Source organism: Sceloporus occidentalis, unplaced genomic scaffold (genome assembly GCF_023333645.1).
Source record: "Sceloporus occidentalis isolate IW3139 unplaced genomic scaffold, rSceOcc1.0.p SCAF_26, whole genome shotgun sequence".
Classification (NCBI taxonomy): domain Eukaryota; kingdom Metazoa; phylum Chordata; class Lepidosauria; order Squamata; family Phrynosomatidae; genus Sceloporus; species Sceloporus occidentalis.
In genome coordinates, this window is record NW_028317006.1 from 695,009 (window position 1) to 713,421 (window position 18,413).

An 18,413-nucleotide genomic window follows, 5' to 3' on the forward strand; every position below is an offset into this window, starting at 1 on the left:
TACCTGTGGAGCCCCACACTGACTGCATGGCATGGCAACCCGATGAGACACAAAGAGCCGGTGGGATGGGTTTTCTTCACTGTCCCTCTCCGTGTAAGGGTTAGGGATACATTCATTGAGATCCTCTGGATAGAATTCAGCCGTGATCTTGATTCTCTCACAGCCATGTTGTGAACAGTAACTATGTCCTTTGCGATTGGAATGCGCTTGTAGGTGAAGGAAGAGGTATCTATTGGGACAAAGGAGACAAGAATCATACACATCACACTGTGTACAGAATGAGCGGCATTCCTTTACGTGTAAACTTGCTGTGACCCATAACCCAGAGTCCCCTTCAGACTTTCTGGCATGCAAAGTAAAGAACAATTTAAGTAAAACGGTCAATATCAGGATTTTCCAATGGGTAGCTTACAGCTATAGGCGGTATGGCTACCAGTGCTCCGGTTTCTGAGATTGACAGACTGGTTACTTTTAGAGATAAGGAATCCTTGAATTATACCAAAGCAGAGGCCATCTCCCGCTAGAGTTGACTCACATCCCATAGGCATTTACTGTTACCATCATACGGTGAATGGCAGGCATTGGTGACAATCACCAATGCGCATATTCAGCAGCCAGGGTGTGCAATAGGTTACGCTAGAATTGTTATCAAGACCGGATCCCAGCTGACAGGCTATTATCCATTATACTGACAAAGTGCTGCAGGTGCGACATTTACCAAGTATTGTGACCTTCATGTCTGGGAGTGTCTAGGGATTCCGCATCACATTTGCCCTCCAGGGAGCTGCTTCAGAGGATAACATGTTCTAGCAACATATTGCGTGCAGAGGGGAAACTGGAAATATTAACTATAGGAGTGCGTTTCTATTGTAGAACATTTCCAGCACATATATACGTATAGAAGGAGTAAATAGGGAAGGAAGTGTTTATTCAGAAACGGCCAGGATTGATCACAATTATGGAAAATCTCTGTAAAAATAACCATGAAACAATTCACTGTAATGCTGGCCTTATTGCCCAGAAACAGGACTGGGAAGGACACTTACCCTGACTCGTGGCTGAAGTAAAATAGTCTTGCATCTGATGGGTTTAAGGCCTGGTGAATGGAATGAGCCCAGGAGTAGTGCCGTACGCTGTGGACCCTTCCGGTGTGGCGATCGTAAACATCTGCCATAACTTGGAATACAGCGCTTCTTGGGTAACATAAAGCTATCTGCAACCAGTCTCCCCTAGAGGAGGTAGAAACCAAGGCATGTTATGCTGTGTAGCAATGCCCTCTTTATCTACACAGCATGATGATGGTCAAAAACGTCCAGCATTATATTCAGGTTTGAGTTCCTTAGTCTGTGCCGGAGCGGGCGGTCGGTATTTATCACATAAAAAGGCAGGCTATATAAAAAAACATGCCTTTCTGCTTTAATAAAAAAAAGACACATATACTTGTGTAGACCGGTACCCTCACCATTCTTCATGGTGGATGACTCCTAAGTGTTTAGCTGCCTTCATCAGATGTCATATATTGATTGCCCAGATGATGATAAAGTCTTTGTGCTAACATACTGGAAAAAAATGATTTCTCTGCAATTCATCAAGATGACGATGGGAATGCATTCAAGAGGTAGCTAAGTGGGCCAGAACACTCAATTTGCAAACATTTCAAAAGAAAGAGTCGCTTCTAACTGCCTTTCTGTAAAAGTTACAACCCGGGAGCACTCCAGGTTAAAAACGGCTCCAGCAGCCAAAATTCCTCAATCTGGAAGACATTCCTCGGCTGGAAAAGAGCCAGACCTTAAATGTTCACCAGTTCTTTGGTCAGCTCTAAATAATTAATATTTATTTGTGTGAAGCTGGGATTCATTGTAACAAAACCGAAAATGTCTCTGAGCAAAATATCTTTTCTTGGGGTTTGGGTATGGAATCCAAACCACATAAAATATTCCGGGTCAGCAACTGTGCACTGCATAAACCCAAACTCTCTTATGGGCTTTGCCTCTCATTCTGCGAGTACCCCCTGGACTGGTCACCGGAGCTTACCCCAAAAAGGAGTCGTGTACCAAGAGACGCTGTAAACAACATGCCAGCAAAGTACTAAGCCAGGGATATCTCTCTAGAGAAAATACATTTCATCATCTTTTTTTCAAGCATCAATGACAATTTCCATTTACTGATTATAAATTACTGTAGGAATAGGGCTATAAAAGATGAATAAAAGTTTTTTTTTTTCTTTTCTTTAATGTTTACCCTATATTACTTTTTGTACTGTAAGAATTTAAGCTGGGTGTTTTGAACCAACTAAATGAAACCTGATGCCCCACTTAAAATTAAGAAGTAACCATTGTTTCCTATTGCTACATAAATGAAATATAGATAAAGTAACCCATAATGTATCATTGCGACAACAGTAAATGCTACTTTGAATGCACTATATTTCTGTTTTAATGCATAAAGCATCTTTTACTTTCCGACGGGGTCATGTCGCCAAATAGGCATGTGGCCTACAGACATGATGCGGGACCTGTAGAAATCAATTCTGTTAACATATGCTTTACCAAAAAATGAATTCTACTAAAGAAAACTGGGAAGGCCAATTAGTTTCAAAATTATGTTATGAATTATTTTATTCATAGCTTTAAAGACTAGATGAATTCCATAAATATGATAAAACGGATTGTACAGGCCAGGCGAAACATGGACCATTGACTGGTGCCCTCGTCCTGCATGCCATTAGTTAAATATATATCATAGAATGGCATGCTATGGGAAGAAGGAGGTGAAATGACCATCAGGACCAACACATATATGCTGAGATTTGGACTCTAAATAACACAAATGAATGTCTAACATTATCCTTCACTCACTGTTACATTACTTTATTTTTTCATGGCAAATACCCATTTAAAGGGAGTCTTTGAGTCTAGAAGACAATTTATACTCACTTAAAAAACACATATTCCATTTGCTGGCCATGTCCCTTTTTATGACACCATGTGGCAGTACATATAAATGTTTTATTTTCCATCATGGTAGTTTACTTTTTATACGGTATGTGTTAATGCCCTAAATGTGGAAATAGCTTTTAAAATGTTCTCTTGTTATTGATTGCTATTTTTCTTTTCCTTTTTCTTTGAACAATGTATGCATCCTTTTATCCTTTACGACCATACAACATCCTGAGGATTTCAAGGCTAAAATGCAGAATGCCACTTTGCAAAATAATCTGGGATATATTATTTCAAAAAAAAAAAAAAAATACCAAAGGATGACACCATTAGCGCTCAAAATGAAAAAGAAAAACATCTGAGTCATCGGCCTAAGCCATGGAAAAGGAGCCCATGTTTGAGACTGTGGGATGTATACAGAGTTCCATGTTACATTTCCAAAACTAAGCTCCACCAGCTGCAGGCTAACTCCACGAAGTTGAACAATACTGTACAAACTTTGCTAATTCTGCCTTTTTTTTGTGTCCCAATGAATCATGTCCTCCCCATGTTTACTTCCAGTCTATGCATGTGCGTTCCTAGTATTCATTGGAAGCATTTTTCATCCACAATATATTACTATAAACATATGCACGGGAAAGGTTACCTATGCACCTAATATACATTCATTCTTTTTAATATAGTGTTAAGGGGAAACTAGATGCATGAAGCTAAATATTTGTGCTAAATAAGAATACTTAAGAAACTAGGATATGATTCAATTTACAAACAAGATCTGGTATGGTTTGGGACCACCAAAATTATTATACAAGACTTTTGGACCAACAACACATGGAAATCAAAAGTCCACCTCTTATACAGATACTGGCAGCAGCCTGTGGCAAAGTCAGCATTACCTAATAGACTTGTGCAAACAATTTGGACAAATGTCTTGTTTTGTTTTTGGTACATTATTTTTGGGATAATGAGTTTTGTTTCTTGCCCTTTCGGTTTGGATGGATTTTGTAGGACTTTTGATTCCTCTGGGAGGCCTGGTTTTTATTTGGACATTCATACGAAATGATGAAATCGAAAACTTTTCAATCAGAATGCACAATCAATCTCTATAATTCTCTCCCTTCTCACCTAACCTTACAAAGGCTGCCTAAATCAATCAACAACTGTCATCAACTCAACAACAAGGGAGAAATAAATGAACGAGGAGGAATAGTCATGCAGAATTGTTGCTGTAGTTTACTTTACCACATGATATTAAACGCAAAGAAACAATACATCCATTGGATCAGAAAAATATCACAATTGTTCCGTCGAGACTTTGAAAAACTGTTTAGATATTTTTGTACTGGTAAAAACCCGGTAGCAGATGCAGCCTGCCAAACACATAGGTTTCTGAATACTAAAACAAACACATCATTGATAGTAAAGCTCTTGGCGACGGAACCGCCATCCCTTATGCAGTCTGTGCCAGAGCGCTCACGTGAATACAGACTGTACAAAAGCAAGAGTGTACGTGACTGCTGTGAACCAAGTAAGCCGTGATCTCCCGATCCGGAGCATGCGTCTCACGCTGACACTCTCCACCCTTTAACTGTCACCGCACCTCGCCTTAGACTTTCCCATACGCTTCTGTTTGAAAAATCAATTTGTTTTCTGAGAAGCGTTGGCAGCCGTAACACATGCTTAGGAGTTGTGTTGGAGCAGCAAGTTCTGGCACTTATCAGAACTGACAGAGAACAAAGACTCTTTCCCTGGAAGCTATTCAGAAGCAAAGGCTTCGCCGACAGCCCTGATTGAAACTTGAAAAATCCAGCGAATTATTTGCGAAGGCGAGACAGGGACATGTTGTGGAGCAATTTCAATTGTCACGTGTCGCTAGTGATAGTTGCAGGCTGCCGGGTCCTACATATGGTGTGAGGCATTCAGCGGGACGGGAACATGTTGGGCTTCTGGTATCAATAATTACGTAAATTTATATAACATACTGCAGGCTACACTGCTACTAATTATCCAAAATGTTCATCTGGTGATAATCAAACTACAATCATTTCAACATCCACAACCGTAGTGTTGGCGGGGTTAAAGAAAGAAGCCTACTAGGCAAAATCCCTTTGATATTCCCATATCATTTGATCCAGCAATAGATAAATTTAAAATCCACACTGAATCCCCATCTTGCTTGTAAGTGTTAAATAAGCAATTCCTGCTTTCTGGATTACGCATTGCTTGTTGAAAACCATTGCTACACTCGTATAGAGATATGTGCCTCGGGATGCCTCTAAATACGATTTAACTCACTTTAAAGTTATGGTGGGGTAGTAACAAATTACTGCGTGGACCAACAATTACATAGTAAGATCTAGCATCATATATATTTTCAAGAACTCCGAGATCCCTTCTTCGGACTTCTAAGATCTTTTCTCTATGAATGTTGGGTGACTTTTTATGTCAACTTGCCTGGGATCAATTTTTGGGATTTATTTACAAACAGATGATGTAAAGGGACTTTGCAGGAAAGTTGTGGTGCCAAATCCTTGAACTCGCTATGCATTATAAAAGGGCGATCCTTGGCCAATTTCTCTGTAAGAAGAACTGAGCTGGCCCTGCATGATGCATAGTTCACTCAGTGAAGTTGCTCTCAAGAGATGTAACTCATTTAATTTATTTATTATATATATTATTATTCATTTATACAGGGCCGCATAAGCTATTGTTCTAGCAGAACCACTGGAACTTAGCACAATGCGATTTACATGTAGCAAGTAATATCTGTGTTTGGCAGGGGGGGTATCCCAAATAGCTTCCAAATATGCTACCTAGGATACTATTGTGCTTCTCAATAGTGGAACTATGCGCTATGTGGGTATAATGCTCGGATATGTGTAATGTAAGTGCCTACACAGAAAAATGGTGGGTTATGTATAATGAATAATTGGGGCCCCAAGTATTAAAGCGGAGGCGATCACAATCCAATACATTGTTTGCTCTACTTTTACCAGTTTTGCTGACCACAAGAATTCTTTACCATTGTTTTCACCTAATGGCACAGTACCTCAAAAGGTACTACAAAGTAAGACACGAATACAATCACCCTGTTAATGGAGTACCAAACAGTACGTGTTTACCTGTTAAAGTTGATCGGGTACAGAATGACTTCTCTAGGGGCTTGGCCCTCCCACCGGACAGTATACGACTGCTGAAGCATCACAACTGGTTGGTATTGCTGGAACGGAGCTCCCTTATTCACACCAACAAGTCTCAGGGGATGCGATGGATAAATTGCTCTGGAAACCAATATGGCGAGGTTCTCGGGGCGCCTCGCCTGGATATAAAGCTATGAAGAGAGAAACGCATATATATGTATTTAACATACACTGTGAAATCAGGTAATGGGAGCATGTGGTTTCCATAAATATTTTACTTTTTATAACTTTCGACTTAAGAGATGTTCACAGTCTGAGGTCGTTCCAACTTAAATAATGAAACACAATAAAAAAAATCATTTTATTATACTTGGTAATTCTCGGGAAAAAAGGGATGAGGAATTGATCCAAGTGGAAGAATGTGTTTACACTACAAAGAAAAGAACGTGGTTTTTCACATATATATGGTCTAGAAATTCCAATATAGAAAACCCTTCCCGTAGATGCAAAAATCGGCCTGACTCCCGAGCAAAACATATAGCAACGATCCCATATGTGAACAGTTACAGGGTTTTCTGGTTGTTCTATGGGTTTAAAGGTTGTTATTAAAGTGTTAAAGTACTAAACAACGGTGAGTCTCAATTAATGTTATTTGTTTCAGTGTCAAACTTTAACATTTAGCCCCTTAAGAGACTAATATGGATTTATTCCCCAAAACACGGAGTATATGCAGGATGGGTTTCCATCTTACTGCCTTGATTAGGCAATATGAAGGGCCAACCCTGGTCAGTTTCTACAGAAAATTATGCCCTGCATAATGTATAGTTCAATCAATGATACGACTACCAAAGATTTCACCAATTAAACTATACATATATTACATCAAAAAGTCATAAATCAAGATAACCACATCTGGTATTAGTGCAAATCTGAATATCCTGCCAATTAACCAAAACATAGGTAAATAGGTGTTTACATATTTCCATATAATTTAAATTAAGTGTTTAAAAATGATAAGAAATGTATTAAATTCATGAGAAATATTATTATATCAGATCGTGTTTCTTTTAACTTGAATTAAAATACGTGTTTGTATATATTTAAGCGGTTCATTAAGAAACGTGGGAACGCTACAAGAAAAGACAGAGGGAAAAAAAGTAAAGATTATAAAGAAATGGGTACGAACTGTCCTTGCAAGATTTAAAAATCTTTCTCATAAAGGGGAGGCTTTGCAGAATTCCTCCCTAGGAAAGGCAACATTTGTAGAAAAAGAGAATATCTTGTACAATAATGTTTATGGTGCGTGCCGTCATTGGAAATCTAAGGGTGTTTGCTCTATTCTGTTACACCCAGTGCAAAGTATGGTGTTAGGGCAAACTACAGACACAAAGGCATTAAGTCAATTATGAGCTCTGAGAAAGGGTGAAAAAAACAGCATGGACTCCACCCCTAAAAGGAACGCAGCCTGCTGTTGTTGCCAAGGAAACCAAACAACAAGTTACAGGTAGAAATAAAAATTCACACGGAAATTTAATGTTCCGTGACAACGAACCTCCCTCGCTTTTATCTGTAATATACTGTGTTACTTAGAAGATGACTTTCCAGGTACAATAAACCTTAATAGGCTTACCTGGCTAACTATGTAGATTGGGTAGACCTTGGATATTAATGGTAAGATCTGTTTAATGTTAAAAGGGACAATCTTAAAAAAAAAACCAAAAAAACAAGATTTGGAAAGTGTAAAAGCATACAAAAAATATTAAACTTTATTTTTTTATATGTTGTACGTTGGTGTGTACTAAATATTGCTTGTCTGAAAACAATAATCTACAAACTCTAATGCCATCTGTCAGCAGTTCTGTATTATTGCATGGTGAACAACACTGCCATCTAGCTGTGCAAGAGTGCAAGTGCGCTTTACACAGAATGCCTTAGCTCTGCAGGGAACAGCGGGTGGGGAGTAACATAATTGGACCATAGCCAACTGCCCACTAAAATCTGGACTACATAATGTTCAGTTTAGAATCAGGAAACAACACATACTAACTTTTCCAGATAGTTATATTTATCTGGATATTTTTAGGTTTGATTATTTCTTTCAAATAGTCTGCTTGTCATTTAACTCTGTATTATAAGGAGCAACAAAAACAACACTTTCAAAACCGGTGACTTTTAGTTGTAAATAAAATGTGTGGATCAGCCACTTTTTATTTCTCACGTCTATTTTGGATATCTGCAAAGTCAATTTAATCTAGAAGGGCTGACTCACGCACTGTTTTTATAAAGATTTTAAGTCTCCAAAAGTGGAATTGCAGTCGCTTTCTCAAATTTGCAATAAAAGAAGACTTTTGGGCTCAGGAAATGTGTCTCTGGCAAAAAGAGATATAATATCTGCGCTTCTTTACCCAGGAATCTGAAAAATGAATGCTGTTCAGTGCTACCAGAGGACGTTTGAAAAATCCAGTTCTTGCTTTTAATTGAAACCATTTATTTAATGATGATGTAGCAAATGCATCTGGTTTTCATAATTAAAAAGATGCTTAAACCTTTTTGTTGCCAATTTGTTACTATTAAGCGGAATATGAAAGGAGATGAGAAAGAGTCCAACACTGGAGTTTGGTGGAGTAACAGGTAGCTCTCCAGTACTTTCTGAACTATGACTCCCATTGCCTTCAGGCAGCTTTGATCAGTTAAGGGCTACTAGACAATCAAAAGAATAGAGTAATGTTTCAAGAACACCTAGAAAGTTATCCATCAGCTGTACTCATGCTATAACAAGGCAGTTCTATATCAGCTTACCCCCCACACACTTTACAACTCTAATCCATATGCTAAGAAATACTCATTCCCTATGTTCATGGCTTCACTCCTGAACACACTCAGTGCCAGCTATTGCCTTACTGGTGTACCATGATGAATTTCCATGATGATAGCCCAGTGTTAATGGGACTGTTCGGCATTAATTCTGCATATACACCCCAGTAGCTCAGGCCACTCCACTGCAGCTCAACTGCATACATCCCCTAATTTCTTTGATGAATAACATTTCTAAAAAGATCAGTTGAATTCAGCAGCAGACAGTGTTCTACAGTAGGTTGACCTTTATGTCAACCCATTCATCAAGGGATTTATTTTGCGGAAGCATTTAAAAAAAGGATCCTTAAGGTTTTAAGAACATTCCTGTCCAGAGTAGACAAACTGCACAATATACTGGTTATCTAAACCACCAGGAGTATGTATATTTAGTGAATGGTGTGAAGCTGACGCTCACCTGCGCATATCTGCCAGTGCATATCACTCCATTCCACCGAGGCACTGTAAGGCAGCCCTTATGGCGCAAAAGAAAGTTGTCTGCCCGCCCCACAAACGTGTCAGGATATCCTGTTACTGAGCCATCTAGGTCATGGAATATCGACGTTTTGTCTCCATCATAGTCATTTGATCCAAACCATTGCCCTGACCGGCCAAAAAACACTTTGAGCCCAACCTGGTAAAAAAAAGGAAGAAAATATTTTACCTCAGAGTGAGATGGTTACAATTATATACATAACTGACTTTCATTGCCATTAAATTGTCTTGAAAATATTAAGTGGTTAATATAGGCAGTGGGAGAAAAAATGGACTGTCAAGATCATAACAGTAAGTTGCGTAGATCATCTGAAGTTTGGGTTGGGAGCCGGTAAAGCTTGAGTAAGCAACGTTGGCTTTAATAAATGTAATATTTAATAGAGATGGAGACAGAATCGGCAAGTTTTGTGTCACAGCCATTCACTGAAACAAGCATTACAGTGCATTCGGGGCTATTAACACATATCTGTCTCTTCAGCAAAGGGTTCAAATATATTTGAGTGTACACGTAAGGTTTACAGCGTTAACAGCTATTATACTAAAACCATAAGTGTTCACATATATGTTATTATATGTAATAATGACAAGGACCTTTTCTGTAGGGCAGTCACCAGTACAGTGTGATATACAGACGACATAGCACCGTGAAAGTATTATCATACTAATTCTGGCCGAAGAACTGATCATTACGACTTTACCTATAGCAGATGGGTGAGAGAATGTACGTACCATGGGCATAAGGAGACAAATGAGGAGAACCTTAGCTGATCCTTGTGTTTCTACACATGATTATAGCCATATTGCTGTAAGTGATTACACAATCCCTCCCGCATTTCCAAGATCATATTAAATCATGCTGTTTGTAGCATGTTGAACACAGAGAAAATATTTAGTAAAGGAATGGAAGGTTGAGCAAGAAGTGTCTATATCTGAAAAAAATACATGGTGTTACACTGCGATCAGTGTAATAAACAGCGTAATACACAGTCTGTTTCCTGCTGTGGTATTTTTACTTCTTGCTTATCTCCTGTGTTCAGCTATATCGGATGGCAGATAAACACCAGGTGATTTAAGCCTTGTTTTCCAACCAACTTCCATTGTCAGACTACAACTCCCATCATCCATAAACAACCAAAGCCGGTATGGAAACAGATATGTGGATCAAGCCTGAGCTAAACAATACTAGTTTTGTTTGTTCAGGCAAAGCACAACATAGGATTTAAGTCCTAAACAAGGGTAAATGAAAATGTGTTGGGCACCATGCAAAGTGTACAGATGATTATATATGATAAGTGCCTCGAGCTTACTCATTCATGCCGGGCACCTGGAGAGCAGGGAATGGACGAACTGCTGCCAGGTTCAGTTTTAATGCATTCCACAGAAAAGGTGCCGCAATAAGGTACTTCGCAATTATCTACATACTCTACTTGACACTAAAGCTGAAGATAGCGGCCATTATTCCACTGCTTAATTTTGCAGGATACTTTCACTCTGGAGGCGCTGCCTAGTGCAGGTATGATAACAAAGTATCTCACAAATCCCACTTAACATGTGGAACATCTCATTCTAGCGCTAGAAAAGACACATTTAATTCTTAACCTGCAAGTGCCAAGAAAGCGAAGAGCAACTGTTGCAGTACACGGGTTTGGGTTATTTTCTTTCTAATGGCTCTAAAAACAGAAATATCTGTGTGGTACCAATAATGCACCATTACATGTTACAGCTGTTCAAAAGGCATGATAGTTTTGGTCTTAAATATCATATAATCTATGCACGGACAGCTGCATAGAGTGATCATATGTTCCTAATTTTATAGGACTGTAGCTTGACTTTTTCTTTTTGTCCAAGTATTGTCCCCTAAACCCTAAAAATAAACTGTATTTCCAAAGCAACCTTTTTTTGGCATTGGTGACAATGGATATGATACAAATTGTTTAAGTAATGTTAATAAAAGGCAAAATGATTTATTTAAATGAATAATTTGTTTACTTTTGGTGACACTTTTCTTTTTCTGGATATTGTACATCTGCACCAACATGAATAAAGGTAAACTAGTTAACCCAAATTCTTGGGTTCACCTAGCAAGATAGTCAGTGTTACAGCTCAGAGATAATGGTGTACAAGATCTTGCAGAACGACCCTCCATCACTCATATAAAGGGGCCGGATCCACATTCTACTCTCTGCTTCTCTTTATCCACCAAGAGGTCGTAAGTATAGACTTCAGCACATATCATAATGCCAACAGGTCTTGTCCTGATTAGTTTGGCACAGGTCCACGAGGATATATGCATCTTCAGGTTAAGTTATCCACATTAAAATGCCACTCAATCACCGAACAAGAGATTTGTGTACGCACTACACGGGGAACCTGATATTACGTCAGCATCACGCCATGGGATGTGGGTCATTTGGTTAAGGTGGGACTCTGTGGACACAGCTTTCTCCTCATACAGACGTTCTCTGTTTGAACAACAGTTTTGCAAGATTTATATTTGTTCAGAATTATTTGACTGAACCCTATAGGGATGGGAATGTTCTGCAGATTTATTAATCAAACATGGCATACGAATGTGCCGTCGAATCTCCACTTCCAAAGTACGTTAAACGCTCTTCAATTTTATTTCTCTCCATTGCAAGACTCAGCAGGCTTTGGCATTAGAGGACGTAACCAAGAGATCGGGTTTAGACAATATCCTAGCTTTATGGTAGATAATGAAATGAATATCAATTCAGCTAAATGACATCTCAGACAAAAGGTCAGTGAGCTCTGCGCCACACACAGCTAGCAATGGCTTACCTCCAAAAAACGTCCAACTCCACAGGGAAAAGCCAAGACAAACACTTGTTAGGCTGAGATCAAAGACTCTACAAGGACCTCCAAAGCCTCCATTCTATCTATTATCTAGTATGTATTACACTCAACCTACCTTCCGAACAAGAGTTTGCGTTGTAAGAATTCCTGGCAGATTAAACTGAAAACGCTCATATGATATTGTGCTACAAAGCTGGGCATTTCTACAGTAAATTAAATATTCATTTTCCTAAAGCTGAATATAAATGACATAGACTTGGATCTCACCAACCTCCAATCACATTAAATTTTACTTACACAGCCCCAGTAGATTCTGTAGCACCATTACAAGAGGGGGGAATACAAGATTAAGATTTTGGGTATGAACAAGAATAATTATATCAGACCTTTATGTCATCTTCCTTAATAGTGCATTAATAGAAGCTTTCATGCCTCTACTTTTGAACCAGACTTACTACCTGAACAAGACACCATCTCAGTAGGAACGTCTTTACATGTCCTACAGTTACTTTGATGTACACTGAGAATGCACTAGGATGGATGAAATTTCCAGTTCGTTGCCAACAATGATAAATATTACTTTCTTTTCACAAATCCTACATGTTTTCTCATCCATCATGGTGACTACTTTGTTGTTGGTACTTACATTCCTCTCCATCTTAATCAGGGAAACATTATTCTGAGGTGTGACCTGCCAAGAATTTTTCAAAGAGAAACCAATTGCACTGGAGGGTCTGTCGGAAGTGGGGAGGAATTTCTTGAAAGTGCATTTATGCAGCCGGACAGGCCCATCGTATATCTGAAAGCCACGAATCGGGAAGGTTCTATAAAAGAAAAGCTATAGCTTAGTTACCGTAAATAGAAGTGCAGGGGAATTGAATGTGTTCTACGGGATAAACTGTATGTAGCTAGAGAAACTATTTTTAATAGATGATGATGCCATCTATCAGGATATTTTTATCACAATTGAAAAGGGAAATTATATCTGAAATAAATGTGTATTTTGTATAATAAATATCTAAAAATATATAATAAATCTATATTCTATATTTTTTCTGTAACAATTAACAAGGAGGAAACTGGACAAACGAAAACCCAAAACCCAATATAATGACATTGGTTATTGCTGTATAGAGAGCAGGTAACATTATTAATGAGAAGTTATCATTCTTAGTAAGCAAAGGTTTAAATACAGATCAACGCAAAGAAGACATGAATGGCAAATCATGGGTGAGGAGCAGTTGAAGCTAAAGTACACTATAAACCATTCTCCTATCTGAGAACTGTCTCTGCAACCACCAAAGTAATTGAAATCCATGAATTTAGATGGGATAATGTATAGAGCTCTTAAGGGAACGTTTGACTTAAAGCAAAAAGCATATGTATTTGCTTAAAGCAAATTTAGAATAGCCTTATGTCAACCCATGCTCATCTTAAATTTGTTTTTCAAAATAGGGGAGTAGGTCCTTTTTATTTATGAAGAAGACATACAAACAGGGCATGACAGGTACATGTAATGGGCTGGTGACCCGTTGGGAACCTTACTTGTTCCGTGGAAGTGACCTCTGTTCCCCTGAACCTCCACGTCCCCAGTAGCTGTTCTGTCCCCCTTGTGAGCCCACATTCTCACTTTCTCCTACAAAGATGGAATCGGAGATCTCCAAGCTGGAACCTTCATCACTTGGGAAAGTTCCATCACTGAAAACACAGTTTTTCAGTTACTATTAAATAACATTGGAATATGTGTGTCCCTTATAAATAGAATTTCACCAATAATGTAGTACAGAAGTGAATAGAGCAGTACATTCATCAAGCTAGCTGCTTAGAATTGAATGGAGCCATCAATGATATCGACCAGTTGAGAGCCGTATTAAGGACTACCTAATATAAACATTACAGACATTAACATAATTCACACGAAGTCTTACCCAATGTACAATGTTGACGTACATGTAAAATCCTAAGTTTCTAGGAATTTAATTATGAGGTGTGAAAATTACTGGTTTAGCGCTAGGTTCTTAATGCGCGAGAAAAAGTTTGGCAACGGGCAAAAAACTAAATAAAGTAAGTAGAGGGTCTACATAAATTTTCTAGTGATTCATGGTCCGAAGCAAAGCGTTAAGTCCACTCTGTGTTCACTTCTCGCAGTGGATGTGGAAAGGGTGGGGAGTTAAATCCGCCAGATGTGGTGAGGTGACAGAACGGGAAGGTTGGGGAGATAGCATAAAGCATAAGTGGTCATTTCCTTAGGAAAACACTATCGCTCCTCGAACGCCAAGTGACAGAAACCCAGGAATGAGATGGAAATACGGCCTAGATTCATGCAGTAGAGAGAGAACAGCACTCCAGATATTATTCTCCAGGAAAATGTTCCTTAAAACTAGTCTATTTTACAGATAAAAGTGCTGCAATTTCCTTTAAATTTAGAGATCTTTGCTGATCACTAATACACATTTTTTTAGATGACCTGTCCACAATATGTACACATAATATTTTTTTCAAGTATTAAATAAACAATGTCAGATATTCCATTAGCTCAACTACTTGGCCTTTACTAAATTGGAAATGTTGCATTTACAGCTTTGGGCATATTTTCATTTATTAAAATGTGTGCTTTTTTTGCTATGAGTGTAGCTTTTAGCAGGTAACCATGTTAAAAAGTTAACTTTTATTAGTTTACTGTAATGAAGTTATTTCCCTCATATTCTATCAGCCCGTTACAAAAGGAATGATGAGGAACTTAAAAATAGGGAAGAAAAAACTTAACAGAGAGCAATAATCATATAGATCATGAGAGGAGAAGGTCAAAACCACTGCTTTCGTGGTACACATGTAAACGTAGGTCTCCAATGTACATTGCTTATGCTAGTCTGTAAACCATTAGGCTTAAGTAGTGTTCCGGTCTGTAAAATCTACTTTGGTTCTATTAATGTGCTAAAGGTCATCTACTTTAAAATTTGAGACGGAGACAGAGAATCTGTATTTGAGCTACAGAATACATGAATTCCATTAAACGCCTTCATACCTTGCTAATGTGAGTCCAATTCCATTATCTGCAAACCTAAGATAAAAAACAACACAGTCAATGTATATATATATATATATATATATATATATATATATATATATATATATATATATATATATATATATCAAAAGACTAGTAACCATAATGTGTGGCTTTATATTAGAAATAAAATGTGCTTAATTTGTAATATTTAAACACTTATCAAGCATGTTAAGCTACATATTTACACATGATATATGACTGCGCCAATACTAAATATACATACAAAGTAACTTTTTCACTTGGTTTTAAAGACTTTGGGTAAGTCAGATAAGTAACAAAGATGGCACAATGTGTCTATAGTTTTCATGTTTCGAGCATTCAGATAAGACCTGGGACTGCATGCAAACCATGGTTCAGACCTACCCTGAGTTCCGGAAAACGATGTCCCCCCCTCTGGCCCATGCACCATGGTCATTGTTTTTGAAAGCTATCAGACCATCGATGACCGCAGGTACTCGAGGCTGAGTGGGATCAGCGTTTTGGTGGGGACGAAATCTAAAAGCAGAATATTTATAGAATATAACAAAAGAAGGGGACTCCAAAGCACTTGCGCCAACAATGTTTGAGATTATACACTAGAATGAAGGAGGACACGGTCATTTGCTCCTTAAATTATTGTGATCTACATAAGCAGTTAATAGATGCAAAGATCAAGTTAAATAGACCGTTAAGGTCAAGTTAAGTGGACCGGGGTACTCACCGGGCATTATCAACTGTGAGATACTCCCGTGGGTTCAATGCATTGGCAACTGTTGTTTTGACTCCTTTCCCAATGAATAAACCAGCCTTAAAGAACAGAGAGTAATTTTGATAACGTTACCTAACAAAAATATAGTAAGTGTTTGAATGGAAATAAATCATATTCCATTAATAAGGCAGGTTACATGTTTTATTAGCTACGTTACCTTGAAATTGGAGTGTACTCTGTTGTTGTAGAAGATTCCCAGTGGTGTAAACTCCGATTGTCCTTCAGGGTACTGTCCCTCTGAGTGACCTGATGGGACTTTATGGAATATGAACCATATACCAACATCCTGCAAGGAAGATTAGATAAATATCTATAATAATAAAGTGTCTGTCCGTGATACTACAGAACAGTAGCACAACAGACAGCATAAGCATATTACTTTGCAAATATAGAGTTGTATGAGTCAAAGTTTTGATATATGATTCGGAGTGTGGCAAGACATTTTATGAAATTGGGTGAACCCATATCCGGTAAAAAGACATGTTTTACCTGGGCGCCACCTGCAGAATTTCCAATAAGGTTGTTGTTAGGATGTGCAATCCAGAACGTGCTGACGGCCCTGCGGGTGGCAAAAAACACATTACATGGTAAAACAGGAACATCAAAAAGCTTTATATAATATATATCATGTATACACACACACGTGGTGATATTATTATTTTGGAATGCATGCTTCAAAAATCACTCACATGCAGTCAGTACTAGGTACTGGGATATAATCCCCATAAACATTATCCCGGATTGCAAGGCACATGGCTTCATTGCGGTCTGTAGGCAAGATGGTTCCAGCCTTTGTCAATAACCCCAGGTTGTGATAAAAAGTATTTCTCTGTTCTACTCCATCTTCGAGGAAGAAGCAATGCCCTAGGGTATCATACCCAATTGTATCTTTCACCTGATGATCAAAGTGCAAAATAATTTTTTAAAAAATTATATAGCTACAGATTGCACACAATTTCTAAGATTCTGGTTAACAAGAGGAAGGACCAAATAACAAGCAGACTAGGTGCAAGGAATGGTCCTTATCTGCTATCATATTCAATGTTTCATATTAGCCCTTGATAGGTTCTGTTGCACAACAGCATTACATTAATAGTGTCTTAACACCTAGCATTTACTTCTACAGCTGTACCCTACATTAAATAGACATTAGGAAAGTCTCATACCAGAAGCCCATGAGTTCCATGTATAGCGACACATCTTGAAAAGCAGTGGTGAATGGCAATGTTGTCAATGTATGTCGGGGGGTTGTATCCTCCTTCTTCATCAACAGCTCCATTAATGTGGAAATGTACTGGGTAACTGCCTAGCAGCTGCTGCCCCATGTTCGTTACTTCAACCCCTGACAGATGAACTGAACTGAACTGCCTCTGAATCTGAACGAGAAGAAAATAATAAAAGAATGTCATATTACTGCTGTAATAAGTCATATGAGCAGATTACTGTTATATGTGTAATTGGTCTGCAACATGCAGTTTCCAAACTAGAGTATCTATTATAAGTCTCCTTTTTTTCATTTCTCTAAATAGTTCACAGTGGAAAAAGGTTCTAAATATATAACGGTATAATTTAATCTCACTGCAAGTTACGATTGAACTGATTTATTCCAGATTCTGTGAACTAAATTCTAAAGTCCAAGAAATTTCAGAAATCACTCCGCATTTCACAAATCTGTTATTTTTCATCACCAGGAAAACCAGAGGAGAAACATATATTATATATATATATATATATATATATATATATATATATATATATACACACACGTCTTCTCCAGGCATTCTCCGCTCTGACCTTAATTTGACCTCCAAAGGTGTCATAGTTGAAGAACTGGCAATGGTTGTGCCCATAACAAGAATCTTCCATTTCTCCTTTGATTAGAATATTCCTTGTGAGGAGACCAACTTCTGCTCGCATGTCGACTCCATCAACAACTTCCCCAATGTGCATGTATAGTGGGCTACCTAGGGGACAGATTGAAGTTAGCACTGACTTCCAGGAATGCTAAAAATGAAAACGTTATCTGAAACTAGCTAGAAAATTGAATAGCCCCAGTGCTAAATATTTAGACTGTAAGCACTCCCCTTCATTCCTTCACATGCACACACGTCAAGAAGAGACTTTTGCATCTCATATATGCTTTAAGGAATGATAGTACATTTTATAATCTTCTGATCATTACCCTTGGAGTACAAGCTCAGAATATTCCTCTTATTCGGCTCACATATCATGGCTCACCCTTGAGTTTCTAACATTAAAAACAACTGCAATTCAACCATTAAGTTCTGATACATCATGTGTCTTCTGACAGCACAACCATTATAAGAAAGCAACACTTGTCTCTAGCCTTGATG

The 18,413-nt window shown here is 38.2% G+C and overlaps 1 protein-coding gene across 1 annotated transcript in view; it reads right to left on the reverse strand.

Annotated features, from left to right (window-relative positions):
- The window catches only part of LOC149299986 (cell surface hyaluronidase CEMIP2-like), a 40,632-nt gene that overhangs the window by 2,698 nt on the left and 19,521 nt on the right, over positions 1 to 18,413 (reverse strand). Inside the window, exons 7-20 of the mRNA XM_089485491.1 lie at positions 17,854 to 18,023; positions 17,226 to 17,435; positions 16,749 to 16,954; positions 16,549 to 16,618; positions 16,217 to 16,345; positions 16,012 to 16,097; positions 15,675 to 15,806; positions 15,267 to 15,302; positions 13,787 to 13,939; positions 12,888 to 13,065; positions 9,351 to 9,566; positions 6,062 to 6,270; positions 1,047 to 1,229; positions 4 to 229 (exon numbers count right to left, since the gene is read on the reverse strand). Of these exons, the coding sequence (XP_089341617.1) occupies positions 4 to 229; positions 1,047 to 1,229; positions 6,062 to 6,270; positions 9,351 to 9,566; positions 12,888 to 13,065; positions 13,787 to 13,939; positions 15,267 to 15,302; positions 15,675 to 15,806; positions 16,012 to 16,097; positions 16,217 to 16,345; positions 16,549 to 16,618; positions 16,749 to 16,954; positions 17,226 to 17,435; positions 17,854 to 18,023 (2,204 nt within the window). The remainder of the gene's footprint in view (positions 1 to 3; positions 230 to 1,046; positions 1,230 to 6,061; positions 6,271 to 9,350; positions 9,567 to 12,887; positions 13,066 to 13,786; positions 13,940 to 15,266; positions 15,303 to 15,674; positions 15,807 to 16,011; positions 16,098 to 16,216; positions 16,346 to 16,548; positions 16,619 to 16,748; positions 16,955 to 17,225; positions 17,436 to 17,853; positions 18,024 to 18,413) is intronic.